General features: G+C 44.3%; 2 protein-coding genes across 10 annotated transcripts; both read left to right on the top strand.

Annotated features, from left to right (window-relative positions):
* The first annotated feature begins 365 nt into the window (after nucleotides 1-365).
* LOC135584547 (probable polyol transporter 4) lies at nucleotides 366-2665 on the top strand. 4 transcript variants are annotated; one of them, XM_065090745.1, is made up of 3 exons: nucleotides 366-638; nucleotides 757-823; nucleotides 1106-2665. In XM_065090745.1, exons 1-3 carry the CDS (start codon nucleotides 486-488, stop codon nucleotides 2479-2481), a joined length of 1596 nt encoding a protein of 531 aa, XP_064946817.1. In that variant the 5' UTR covers nucleotides 366-485; the 3' UTR covers nucleotides 2482-2665. The 4 variants fall into 4 exon arrangements, with proteins under 4 accessions (XP_064946817.1, XP_064946818.1, XP_064946816.1 ...); XM_065090746.1 differs by lacking the exon at nucleotides 757-823 and having other exon boundaries at nucleotides 371-690; XM_065090744.1 differs by having other exon boundaries at nucleotides 411-823.
* Nucleotides 2666-5051: 2386 nt separating this feature from the next.
* Nucleotides 5052-11841, top strand: LOC103972015 (uncharacterized). Of its 6 annotated transcripts, XM_065090742.1 has the most exons (9): nucleotides 5052-5220; nucleotides 5421-5633; nucleotides 5726-6155; nucleotides 6255-6413; nucleotides 6518-6599; nucleotides 6692-6729; nucleotides 6833-6926; nucleotides 8940-10432; nucleotides 10901-11841. In XM_065090742.1, the coding sequence occupies exons 3-8, from the start codon at nucleotides 6012-6014 to the stop codon at nucleotides 10427-10429; spliced, it is 2007 nt and encodes a 668-aa protein (XP_064946814.1). In that variant the 5' UTR covers nucleotides 5052-5220; nucleotides 5421-5633; nucleotides 5726-6011; the 3' UTR covers nucleotides 10430-10432; nucleotides 10901-11841. The 6 variants fall into 6 exon arrangements, with proteins under 6 accessions (XP_064946814.1, XP_018675609.2, XP_064946815.1 ...); XM_018820064.2 differs by lacking the exon at nucleotides 5052-5220 and having other exon boundaries at nucleotides 5280-5633; nucleotides 5744-6155; XM_065090743.1 differs by lacking the exon at nucleotides 5052-5220 and having other exon boundaries at nucleotides 5280-5633; nucleotides 6692-6723; nucleotides 9075-10432.
* The last annotated feature ends 1054 nt before the right edge of the window (nucleotides 11842-12895 follow it).

The raw sequence follows: 12895 nt of genomic DNA, 5'->3' as shown, positions 1-12895 counted from the left end.
TTTAGAATTGGAATTAATGTAAATTATAGAATTAATATAAACAATCAAATCACATATTTCGATGTGTTTTCATATTCCCTTCTTTTAATGCGCAGGTGGGACGCTGGCGACACCCCGGTGCGGGTCCCCCGTAGCGAACATGTGGGGCCCGATTGAATGGGCGAGAATCTCGACTTCTGGTGTTCCGAAGTTGCCGGAGGTGGTGGTCTCCCGGTCCTTCTTTGTTCGTTCCTTCCTTCTCTTGTCCTGTTCTGATCCCATCCATGGACGACTTCTCCAACTCCCAAGAGAGCCCACTTGCACGCTTCCCGTCCTCCCATACCGATCCACGATAAAGAAATCGCAAGTCGTTCTTTTATAATCGGAGAAGCCAGCTTTACAGCTCCCCCTCCCTCTATTAGATCTGGAGCAACTCCATCTCTTTCTCTCTCTCCTCCTCCTCCTGAGGTCATCGGCTGTGAGATCTCTCGCAGAGAGTGGTGGAGATGATGGGCGTCAGCAGTCCTCGTGCTATTGGCAACGGCAAGGTCGATAGCAAGGTCAAGTACCACAGCGTGGATGTCGCCGAGGAGGGAGAGGATGACGAAGCGTTCGCCGGGAGGAGGAGGAATAGTCCGGAGAGCCATGGCAAGACTTACGTCCGCACCTGCGCCTTCTTCGCCTCCCTTAATTCCGTTCTTCTTGGCTATGGTGGCATCCTCATTTCCATTCATTACCATTATCATTGTTATATGGTTTTATTGCTGTCCGAAACAGATCGCATCTTTTTCTCTCCATCCACATCGTTGTTCGTTGCCACATTTCCAGCCAAGACGAAGTCAAGGTTGGTTTGACTTGAAATTTACGAGTCTAGTTGGTCAACAGGGAGACTTCAATCTTTTTGGTCGTACTTTCTCGGTCATCCCTCTTCCTGCTGCATCTATTTTGCTTGATGGATAGAACAGTTTCATTGTTCTTTAATCTCTTTTTCGATTGCTAAATTCGATCATAATTCTTCTTATTATGCCATATTTGCTGTCACTTTAGTATGTAACAGTACTTGGATTTGGGTCCTGAAACGTTAGCTCGATTTCTTCCGGTGACGCTTCTTGCTTGCATCTTGCAGATGTGGGCGTCATGAGCGGAGCTATCCTCTTCATCCAAAAAGATCTTCACATCACGGAGGTCGAAGAAGAAGTTCTAGTGGGATGTCTGAGCATCATCTCGCTGCTGGGTAGCCTAGCAGGCGGAAGAACGTCGGATGCCGTGGGCAGAAAGTGGACCATGGCTCTCGCCGCAATCATCTTCCAGATTGGCGCCGCTATAATGGCGCTCGCTCCTTCTTTCCCAGTGCTGATGATGGGAAGACTCCTCGCTGGCGTCGGGATAGGCTTCGGCGTCATGATCGCGCCCGTCTACATCGCAGAGATATCTCCCGCCGCTGCCAGGGGATCCCTCACCTCCTTCCCGGAGATCTTCATAAATCTTGGGATTCTTCTCGGCTACATCTCTAACTACGCCTTCTCCGGCTTCTCGGAACACGTCAACTGGAGGATCATGCTCGGCGTCGGCATACTTCCGTCTGTCTTCATCGGGTTCGCGCTGTTCGTGATCCCAGAATCCCCGAGATGGTTGATGATGCAGAAGAGGGCGGAGGAGGCGAGATCAGTGCTCTCGAAGATAATCGAGGACGAGGGGGAGGTGGAGCGGCGACTGGCGGAGATAGAGAAGGCGGCTGGGGCTGCCACCGCCATCAAGTGGGAGGAGAAAGCTGTGTGGAAGGAGCTCCTGAGCCCTTCGCCTTCATTGCGCCGCATGCTGACCGTTGGCTGCGGCATCCAGTGCTTCCAACAGATCACCGGCATCGACGCCACCGTCTACTACAGCCCGACCATATTCCGCGACGCCGGGATCAAGTCCGACAGCGAGCTGCTTGCTGCAACCATCGCGGTCGGGGTCACCAAGACCTGCTTCATCCTGGTTGCCATTTTCTTGATCGACAGAGTGGGAAGGAAGCCGCTGCTGTACGCCAGCACCATGGGGATGACGCTGTGCTTGTTCCTGTTAGGCGTCGCTCTCTCCTTGAATCACCATGGGACGGGGCTGATCTCACCGGCAGCAGGGATCGGGCTGGCCATCGTTGCGGTCTGCGGGAATGTGGCCTTCTTCTCGGTGGGGATCGGTCCCATCTGCTGGGTGCTGAGTACCGAGATCTTCCCACTGAGACTGCGAGCTCAGGCCTCGGCCCTGGGTGCAGTGGGGAACAGGGTGAGCAGCGGCTTGGTCGCCATGTCCTTCCTGTCCGTGTCCCGTGCCATCACGGTCGCAGGAACCTTCTTCATCTTCTCCGCCATATCTGCTCTCTCCGTGGCATTCGTCTACTACTGCGTTCCGGAGACCAAAGGGAAGTCCTTGGAGCAGATTGAGGAGCTGTTTCAAGCAAGCAGAGAGGGTCAGAAGGAGGAGGTGGAGCTTCAAGATGAGCATCTGTTGCAGGAATAGTTCGTGTTGCCCATTACCAATATGTGCACTGCTTTGGTCAAATTGGAATCCAAGGTTTGACTGGGAGTAAAATGCATGGGGATAAATTAGAATGAGCATCGGCTGACACTGTTTGAAGCTCTAACTTGACATCTGTTCAACATAGTTAGTAATCTGCAGGAACAAGTAGGCAAACATTTGGATGAGTAAAGCTCTACGATGACGTCTCCACACACATCTGATAGGGCACATTTTAGTAATATACCCTTCAACCACTGTTTACAATCGGGTACACACCCCACGGCACCGATCGGGTACAACATCATCCTGCAAAAGTCGGGATGATGTCGCTCGAGCACAGTGTCATCTTGCAAAGGTCGGGATAGTGTTGCGGGACGACGTCGCCCGAGAATAGTGCCATCCCGCAAAGGTCGGGATGACATCGCCCAAGCACAGTGCCATCCCGCAAAGGTCAGGACGGTGCCAACCAAGTATAGCGCTATCCCACAAAGGTCAAGATGAAGCCAACCAAGTACAGTACTGTCTCGCAAAGATCGAGACGACGTCGATCGAGTACAACGTCGTCCCGTAAAGGTCGAGACGACATCGAGTGCGACGTCGCTTTTCGATGTCATGGCATTGAGGACGCCTAACATCTGCTCTAGGAGTAAGCCCGCTGACTGATGGGTCGACAACCATAAATATGACAGGTATGGTTGGTCACCGAGCTAAAGGATAAAAACCTATCGCGGGGTCGACGACAAGGGATCAATTCTTGACCCATTTTCCATCCAGTTCTAACAAAATATTCTAAGGGGTTGAAGTCAGGAGTCTCCTTCCTGACCCCTACCTATGTATAGCGACATACGATAGAGAAGAAGGCGGTCAGCCAAAGGAGAGTCTCTAGATCTTGAAGCCAAAGCCCAAGCCCGACCCTATTGGACGACGACTCCCACCGCCTGAGTACCAACGTGGATGATCTTGTACATCTGGGATCGAACCAAGCTATGCTGACCCCTCAACTATGGTGTAAAGGATCATTATCAATATCATTATGAACAATTAGGAATGACAGACTAAACTTGGAGAGCATGAAGGTGATCCTGACATATAATTTCTACAGACGATTAATGTTCTTGAAGCATTGATCATTATACCCGAGTGGAGTCATTTTGAGCCCTTATTAAGTATTATCTGTCCAACTCGTTAATTAATATTAGATTAAATATGGTCTTGTCATAGCCTCTTAGTTGGGGAGTCAATGCATAATAAACAGCCAAAGATATCTCTTTGGATCCACCTGGATAATTTGTGGTCGTTGGGAGAGATAGTTAATGCGGACCTTATCAATTACTTGATGGTGTTAGATTGATTAGTCTACTAAATATGTATGTCATTCTTTTACGGACATCATGAACTTTATTCAGTTTGTCACCTGAATAATGATTTTTCTTTTCACTTTCTCTTTAATTATCGCTTTGCATTATTATTTTGGGAGTCGGCTTATGATAGAATTATTTTTTCTTTCTATTTTTTATAATAATTCTTGGACAATGGAACGAAAATATAAGAGTTTTTGGATTTGGAGTCTCATTGACAATTGTTTTTTGCACCTCTGGTTGAACTGGAATATATCACTTTTATAATCATATCATCTTTAATTTTTTCTTTTAAAGATTATCACTAACACAAATGATCTATATTCCTTATATCCACCCGAGAAGCTTTCATGATATTAGATCAGATAATATAACAAAGAGTATCATTCTTTGAGTCTCGAGTATGATAACAAGATACTCATATGCGACACACCATACAACAAAATAATACGACAATATATTAACATGAAGAGAGAGTTGGCGTAGTGCGCCTGTGCTAGGAGTAGATAACGTCAACTTCCACGATAAAGATGCTACATGAAGGGACCACTGACCTGACACCGACCGCCCAATGGTAGCACAGCCTGCTGCAGAGGAGCAGCAGAAACATGACGGAGTAGGTGTCGAATTGGAATGATCCGAGTCCCACGTCCCCGCACATCTGATTCCGCCCTCTCATGGGCAATCAATCAAACAGTCGCCGTGCCTGATATAGATCGCGCTGCGACATGTCATACCACGGTGACGTGACATGAGATGGTCTCACTCTTCCCGTCTCCGCTCCGATCAAAGGTAAAATAATGAGGTAGAATGCAATTACGAAAAAGGGCAAGCGCTCATATACGAGAGATCTCACCCAAACTCGTGTCCTAATCCGTACGGAGTGCCACTGTGTGGCGCGCGCCACGTCCACGAGGCTCGCGCGTTTAACGCCGACCGAAACGAGTGGCATCCAACCGCTGGAGCTCCACGATCACCGTTCGCTCCTTCACCCACGTTTCTCACGATTCCATCAAGCCACGTCCATCTTCCGCAGGTCGAAATCGACGTCGCCCGTCTCTCTGTTCATAGCACAGCAGCCGCCGTACCGCCTGATGTATGGGGCGATGCTGTCTCGTTCGGCCATATAGTGTGGTGTCCTGTCTTGCTACAGAGTGAGAATTAGGAAGTCGACGTGGTCCTTTGAGCCGAACCGTAAGTCTGTCATCCTTGGAACATGCTAATTGGCGAGAATAGCCAAACTACTGGTCCTAGCAAGCAACAAATGTGCTACTGTTGATTCTTTGGATCCGGTAAATTCCACAAACAACAGACGGGCATCATGCACTTCAAACGATAGTTGGTGGTGGGATGTGCAGTTCGTTCTCGATGATGTCAGTAGGTAAATATCTCTCGACCGTCCGTCTCCATCGACAGATGAATGGTGTTTGTTTTACCTTGTGAATGCCCATCGATCACGTCGTCGACTCCCCCCTGTTACTGTCTCTGTCAACAGACCAATGACATGCGCCTTCTTTGATCGACCATGTCGCGCTGCTGTGAATCTTGATTCACAGCCACTTCATCCTTTTTTCGTTCCAGGAAGGCTTGTGTCGGGGATGCGATAGGCTGGGCTGCTCCTCGTTCCGCCTCGAGATCGGTGACAGCAGGAGTCGATCCCGATTGCGGTCGCGATCCCCGCGAGAGAGGAAGCGGAGCGCGGATGATAGAGGCAGCCGGAGTCGTGGTGCTCGAGCAAGGGCAGAATCGGCAACCAACGCGCGGCACATGAACGTCTCCTGTCTCTTTTTCCAGGTAGAGTAACTGCAGGAGCAGAAGGAGGAGGAGGAGGAGGAAGACAAAAGCTCTCTTTATGTTTTCCTTTTTGATGGTGTTTCCTTTGACAGTAATCACAACATGAGCAGTAGCTGACGACGGTGCGGATCAAGGAGGAAAGGGGAAGGAAGGGAAACAAAAGCAACGGCACAGGCGGCAACGGCAGAGAGGAGCGCCGAAAGTTAGATTTCGGCCGCTCGCTCTCCTCTCTTTGTATGCCTCCATTCATGGGAGATCGAAGACTCTTCTTCCTCCCTCGCTTCCGTGGTTCGTCGCTTTGTTCTGTTCCTTCCACGACGGTAGCTTAGGGTCTTTGACAAGAGATTCTTGAGATGTGAAGAAGTGCTTGTATCTGTGATGACGACGACGACTACGACGACGATGGCGTCGACGAGAGGAGTTTTGGACCTAAACCACTTGCCGCCACCGGACTACGAGGACCACGTGAAGGAGGAACTGAAGCGAGCGATGATTCAGCACGAGATCTTATTCAAGCACCAGGTTCTTGTTTCCCCTTTTCTGTGCTTCTATGAATCCTTTCTCGCTCTGTTCTTGGTTTCTTGAAAGCACGAGGGGGTGTTTGGGCTTCCCGATTTGTAGGTGCGAGAGCTCCATCGCCTGTATTGGACGCAGAAGAATTTGATGAATGATGTTCGCTGGAGACGATCTGATCGCGTATCGTCTCTCGAGGCACAGAAAGAACGCAAGGGACCGGTGGAGGAGGTAAAATCCGGCAGTGTGCGACATGGCTGCTCCACGGTAAGATGCGCCCGTCTAGGGCTTGTTCCAAAACCTTGGGTTGGGATATTGGTGGGTGAATCATGGAGATCTTCCGATTCTAATACTTCGATACCAATCCGCAGGCGAAATCGATGGGGATGCAGAACACTTCATTTGAATTGCATGCCAACGATAGGAGGAACTTCGATCTTCAACTTCCTGCAGGTGAGTTTATCAAGGATTCCACCAAAGATGTCACAAATGCCTTAGCAAAAGTACTCCGGTCCATGTTTTGATCAATGTGTTGTTTGGTGCAGGGCATGTGAAGGTCGACTTCAGTGCTACAGAGGTTAAGGTCAATTGCTCTTCTGGCTTCGAAGCACTTGCAGATTATGCTGGATATCAGTCATCTTTGAGTTGCTGCTTTTTCTGACCTTTGTTCGGTAATCAAAATGCAGAACAAATCTGGCCATAGGACGACAGCCAAGTGTTCCCATACTGTGCATCAGACTGAAAGATGGCAAGAACTTGACTTTATCCACCCAGATGCTGGTGAGTTTTTATAATGAAATTGATACTTAAGTACCTCATCGAAATAGAAATATATCTATTTTTTTTTCTCACGAATAGAATGAAACACTTCTTGCATTGCACTTCTTAAACTAGCCAAACTCTCAAATGTATAGATAAAACATTACAAGTCTGCTTATTATTTAATGTTTCTTTCATTTATTTTTTGACAGTAAAAGTTCATGTAGTCGATCCGAGATAATTGGGTCTTATAAGTCTGCTTATTATTTAATATTTTATTCTTTTATTTTTTAATGGTAAAAGATCCATATAATCGATCCTAAATAATTGGGACTTATAATTTTGTTATTGTTGTTATATTCTTTTGTTTATTGGAAAGAAGAAATATGAATGCCTGAAACATTCAGGGACAAGTTTGATCTTGTGCATTTTATGCATATCTAACCAATCCAGTTGTTGGTCAATGATTTGTTTGCAAACCATCCAACAGATATGGAAAGGGTCGTCAATTTGCCTCTTTCACATGATATTTCAGTTTGTTGAAGGATTGCTTATTTGACATAATATCATTGTTATTATGCCTATCAATTGAGATGCTGATTGGGATCCCTACATATATCATCAATGCCGATATCAATAGAGTCAAAAAGCATGTGGTTAGATCAATTTAGGTCATGGAGGATCCTTTATAAGATCTTTCTCAGCCCCTAGTGTTGCTTGGCTAATTTGAGGAGGTCACCTTTATTTTCAGTGACTGGTTCAGTAGGCCAACAAAAGTCTATGTTATGAGTCAAATCAATTTTGTATATCCTATAAGACTATGGTACAATTTAATCTAGTTATTTTGCTGTAAGGAATCATATTTTGAAACTCTTATTAATTGTTGAGAATTTTTAGATGACAGGACTAACTATCATCTTCATAACTCCTATCAATATATGAAGCAAGTCTGGAAGAATAAGTTTCTAATTAATGAAATAGCCTTTCTGTTTCCCACAAATTTTCTTTCCTCTTCCTTTTCTCCCTTTTCCCCAGTTCGTTGTTGATCACACTACTATTTTTGATGTTTATTATGGTTAGCAGAGGATAAGAAACGTCTATTTACCTGCAATTGTTTAAAACCGAGTAGATGTTTTATTTGGCCTTGTTAAATGAACTTTTGAATATAATTTTAGCAGTCTTTTTTCTTTAATTAGAAGAAATTTTCATTAAATCAAATAATGTACATGATACTTATACGTGGAATTGAACCTGAGACCTATCACTTGTGTAAGTGTAACAATATACTTATCAATATGGATGTCTCGACAGAGACTTTAGTGATGTGTTTTGTATAATAATATTACATATTCAATACCCATTCATCTTTTCGTTTTCTTTTTGGATGTCACTGGACTAAAATTTGTCTTCTAGAAGCTTTTCTATATTGTGGTCAAATTGGAACGTTAATTAGTTTTTTATCTGTTTTGCTTACACTGAGGTTTTCTTAAATCTACGTATTTAGATTAAGATAATAATTTAAAATTTCTGTCTATAGCTGTGATTTAAAGATTCATACTGTTAGTTTTATTGACGATCCTTGAGTGTTTTATTTCTGATAACTTCATAAAGAATGGACTGTTAAACTTATTTTGGTCAGACAGTATGAATTTATATCGATTGAGAATTGGTCTTTATGGTTGGTTTTGTTAGTCTTGGTTTCAGTGTGTGACTGACCACCATTTACTTGAAGATTGAAGATAGCATTTTGCCTTGAAAAAAAAGAAAAATCATGTTTCTCATAACAAATTTTACCTGGAGTTATCCAGCCTAGTTCTGATAACATTCTTTTAAGAAATATCTAGGATGCTTCTTTTCCTTTATTTTTCTGAATGTTGACAACTTGTTATAATTGCCGTTTAATGCCAGGCTTATCGAGATAGGCATCCAGCAGGATTTTCATCTTCTAGCCAACTGTGAAAGCTACTTTGCTTCACTAACTGTCACTATTTTGGTTTTTACTCAATGTCTTAATATTTGCTGGAACTTGTTCAGGATTAGAAGAAAATGGAGGCTCTGTATCTCCCAATTTTCCCACCAAGAAGAAACAACCAGAATACAAACTTACACACATTGACCTGAACATAGCTCAAGATGATGAATCTAATACTTTTTTTTCAAATACTGTAGAAACACTTCATTCTCCATCAACAAGTTCATCAATTGTCCACCATGGAGATGATTTGAGAGTATCAAGCATCAAATCTGAACAAAAAGATGGGAGTGCAAAAGAATCCACTGTCACCGATCAGCTTGCTGTTGTATCCCCTGGTTCAGAAAATTCAAGGGAAAAGAGTGCTGACTCATTGCCTCATGAACATATAGATTCCTATCCTTCTTCAGTACAAGCTTCTGAACAGAATAATAATGCCATAGAGAATATTTGGAACTACAAAGAGTGCATTGTTAATAATGAAGATTGCAGATCAGGCATCAGAATCCCCGAAGCATGTTACAAAAATTTGTTGGAAAGATTTTCGAGTGCCTACAATGGGGGAGCCCAGGACAGTACAAATAGGACAGTACTTGCAGGCTTACATGAACCTGGAATGGAAAATATTGACTCATTTATCAGCCCACCTAATCTTGTTGTACATGGTGATTCGAAAAAGAATATTTTAATTTCCAGTAAGTATAGGGAACACAACTGCTTGCATGCATCAGCTGGGAGTACCACCGATCTGCCACCAGAAGCTGCTGGAGATGTGGCAGAGAAAGAGACAAATATTGATGGGAGTGAAGAGGATACGGTATCAAGTCATGCCATAGTTCCAGATGAATGTCAACAAATTGAACTTAAGGAGTCTCCTATTGGGTTTAAGCCCAATCAGTTAGCTGGAAACAGTGAATGGGCCTCAAAGGAAAAAAGTGTAGTAGATCATGCAGTTATCTCCAAATCAGAGAACTCTGCAACTACACACATAGACTCAGTGATGCCCGAAAGGATTTGCAGCCAACAGGTTTCAGATGTTAATGGCTCTGACTGTATCTGCATACAGGATGGACAAATATCGGAACAGCAGCTTGCTTTAGTAGAGGTAGATCATGTAATTATCAAGGCAGCTGAGACACTTGCATCTATTTCTTCAGAGAAGCCATTGTGTTCGGTGGATCAATTGACTAACAATGGGCGGATGGAATTTTATTGTGAAGAAGGCAATGATCAGCCTCAGTCTTCTGATTCTTTTGAGATGGGAACACTGAATCTAGAGGAGATAAGAGATAATGGAATTTCAACCTGCGCCAAACAAATTGACAATGAGACTAGGAAGGACGTATGCAAGTTTAAGCTAGGTAGGGGAATGCGGGATTTCCAGAAGGATATATTGCCAGGGATCATCTCTCTTTCGAGGCATGAAATCTGTGAGGATCTCTATGCCATAAAGTATGAGCTTGGGAAGAAGAGGTCTCACAGGACCAGTGAGGAAAATTGGGTGGTTCCTGTTAGAAGTAGGCGCTCAACCAAGGCCTTAAACCATCGGTAGAAGGTGCTAATACTTTTCTAAAGTGTCAAATTTGCATTTCTGGATTTCGAGTTCAAAATTTTAGGCTTAAATTCTGTAACATAGAGCTTTCAGTTACTTGAGCTGATTCTGCATAGTATTATACATATCATCTCAGTTAACAGATTCTTGCATTTGCTGTAACTCATTCTCTTTAAAACCTTTTTGGATAGTCGAATGTGTGCGCTGTCATCAAAACCATGGGTGAGTTTTTGACAAGCTTCCAGCAGTTTTCTCTAGCCTCTAATTTGTCCTTTGTTTGATGCAACAAGTAGAAGGGATGCCAGTGTGAAATCATAAGCCAACTATAGGCTAAAATGTTCAGATATTATAGTCATATATCATTAGGTTTTTCTATGAGAAATTTTTGTTGTTCAATCTGTTACCAACTTGTATTCCTTTGATCTCTTATGTTAAATTTAACCAGTGATGGTTGCTGTTTGATGTTAACAGGAAGCCAGAATAGAAGACATAAGGAGCACCGGTCCTTCTCACCTTCATACTTGATGCAAAAGCTTGTGCATCAAAGACTCCAGATTTGGAAGGCATATACAGATAATATTCGTGCCCATGATAAGATAGACACAACCACAGGAGAAAGGATACTCCATATCTCATCACCAGAAACAAGAAATAGATTTGAATGAACATCAACTTGGAAATCTCTCCTTTGGAACATTCCGTCTATAGATGCAGAAATCTGTATGCCAACCGGACTCCTTAAAGTCGCTTCGTTCACTCCATTTATGACATAACAAAAGAAAGAGGTAATTTGGTATGCAAGAATTGGTTGGTGCACAATATGCGACCTCAGAAGTGTAGTCAACATCTTTCAAGGCCTTATCTTCCAATGGTGGATCTTCCACTCACGATGTGGCCCTCACTGGATGTGAACATCAATTCAAAACAGACAAGACAAGAAGGGAAACCTGAAGCACCAGAAGATGCCCCAAAGCTCGGTCTTTAGATTCTCCAGCTGTGGGAGAGTTGGTAAAAGACCACAAGAACCGAGAGAGATCCCGGTAGCTAATCAACCATGGAGTATATTACCCTACTGCAAACTCACAGGAATCCTTCATGTTTTTTCCCAACCATAAGTCCAGTGGAAACTGTACTCTCCTCATCTCACAATGCAACGAAGGTTGAACTTTTCAAAGTCAGCAAGCTGTGCGAATCTCACATTGACCGTAAATCATTTGAACAAATTCCAACCTACAAACATTTAAGCCTTCTTCTCTGTACTAATAAGGTTGATTAGGTCTCCAGTTCAGTTGATTTTGACTGCTTAGTTCAGTGGACCAGCAATGCGATGCAATGCAAGCTGGGGAAGAACATGCAGACAGCTGCCGAGATTCACTGTAAATGATCAATAAATGTCACAGCTTCACAGACCATGGCATGTCCTTCCTGCATCCCTACCTCATTTTTTTGTGATCATTGGTGCAACCATGATGCCATGCTTTGTTGGTCAAGCTATCATTATCATTCTTTGTAACAGCAGTGAATAGCTGCAGTTAATCATATAGCACGCTGGTGCATCTTCATCCATATTTGGCTGGCAAAGTGGGTGCGTGTCAATCATGCGACTGGAGTTTTCCCTGGGTCGAGATGCCATTAGGTAGATACGATAACATGGGCGTCCACCATCACTGCTCCTGAAAGGACGCTACGAGGTCTTTAGACACATTTGAGATATCATGTTGGGATCAGATCCAAATAGTTCACGTATGTCGATTTGTCGACAGTCCGTGTCGTCCATTCATGCCATCCAACCACCAAGGTCCAAGAACATGGAGTGCAAACCAAGTCCACTGTTTCACAATGTCCCAACCATTTGGTGACTCTCTTCTTTTTGCCTGCAACAAAAGCAATATAAACATGGAGAATATGATGGTGTAATTGCCACAGGACTGCAGATTCCAACCCCATTTCTTTCTTTCTTGCTTCCTTTTTCTTCCTTCCGAAGATAGCCAAGTCCGATAAACATTTCCAAAGCACAAGGTGTCTCCTGCTTTTTACAGTTCATCTGTAACACAGGGTAATCCTGATCATAGCAGAGAGAGAAAGAATAATAGAGAGAGAGTCTTGAATCAATTAACACCGAAGAAATCTTATCAAAACTAGGGACGTCCTTTGCTTTGGTCTCTGTCTGCAGCACCTGGACCTACCATCTCCAGATAAGGTGGCCACTGGTTCCCCGTAGTGGAAAAGGAGTACAGCGGCCGCGACCATGGCACTTATCGCTCGGCAACGCCACGCCACCGTAAGCTCGAGGGAGAGTTCAGGGTTGAGCCAGATGATGACAAGGGCACATGGGGAGGTGATCATTCTGCCGGCCTCGTTCCTCCGTCATCTCAGCTAGCTCGAAGTGGCATCCGCCCCTTCGTCATCTCGCCCGCTCGACCGTGTTCTTCTCGCCGATATAGTGGGCGTTGACGATCAACAGTC

The sequence above is a fragment of the Musa acuminata genome, chromosome BXJ1-11 (genome assembly GCF_036884655.1).
Source record: "Musa acuminata AAA Group cultivar baxijiao chromosome BXJ1-11, Cavendish_Baxijiao_AAA, whole genome shotgun sequence".
In the NCBI taxonomy this organism is placed as follows: Eukaryota; Viridiplantae; Streptophyta; class Magnoliopsida; order Zingiberales; family Musaceae; genus Musa; species Musa acuminata.
Note: the sequence above shows the minus strand (reverse complement) of the source record. Positions and strands in the feature narration are given on the sequence as shown.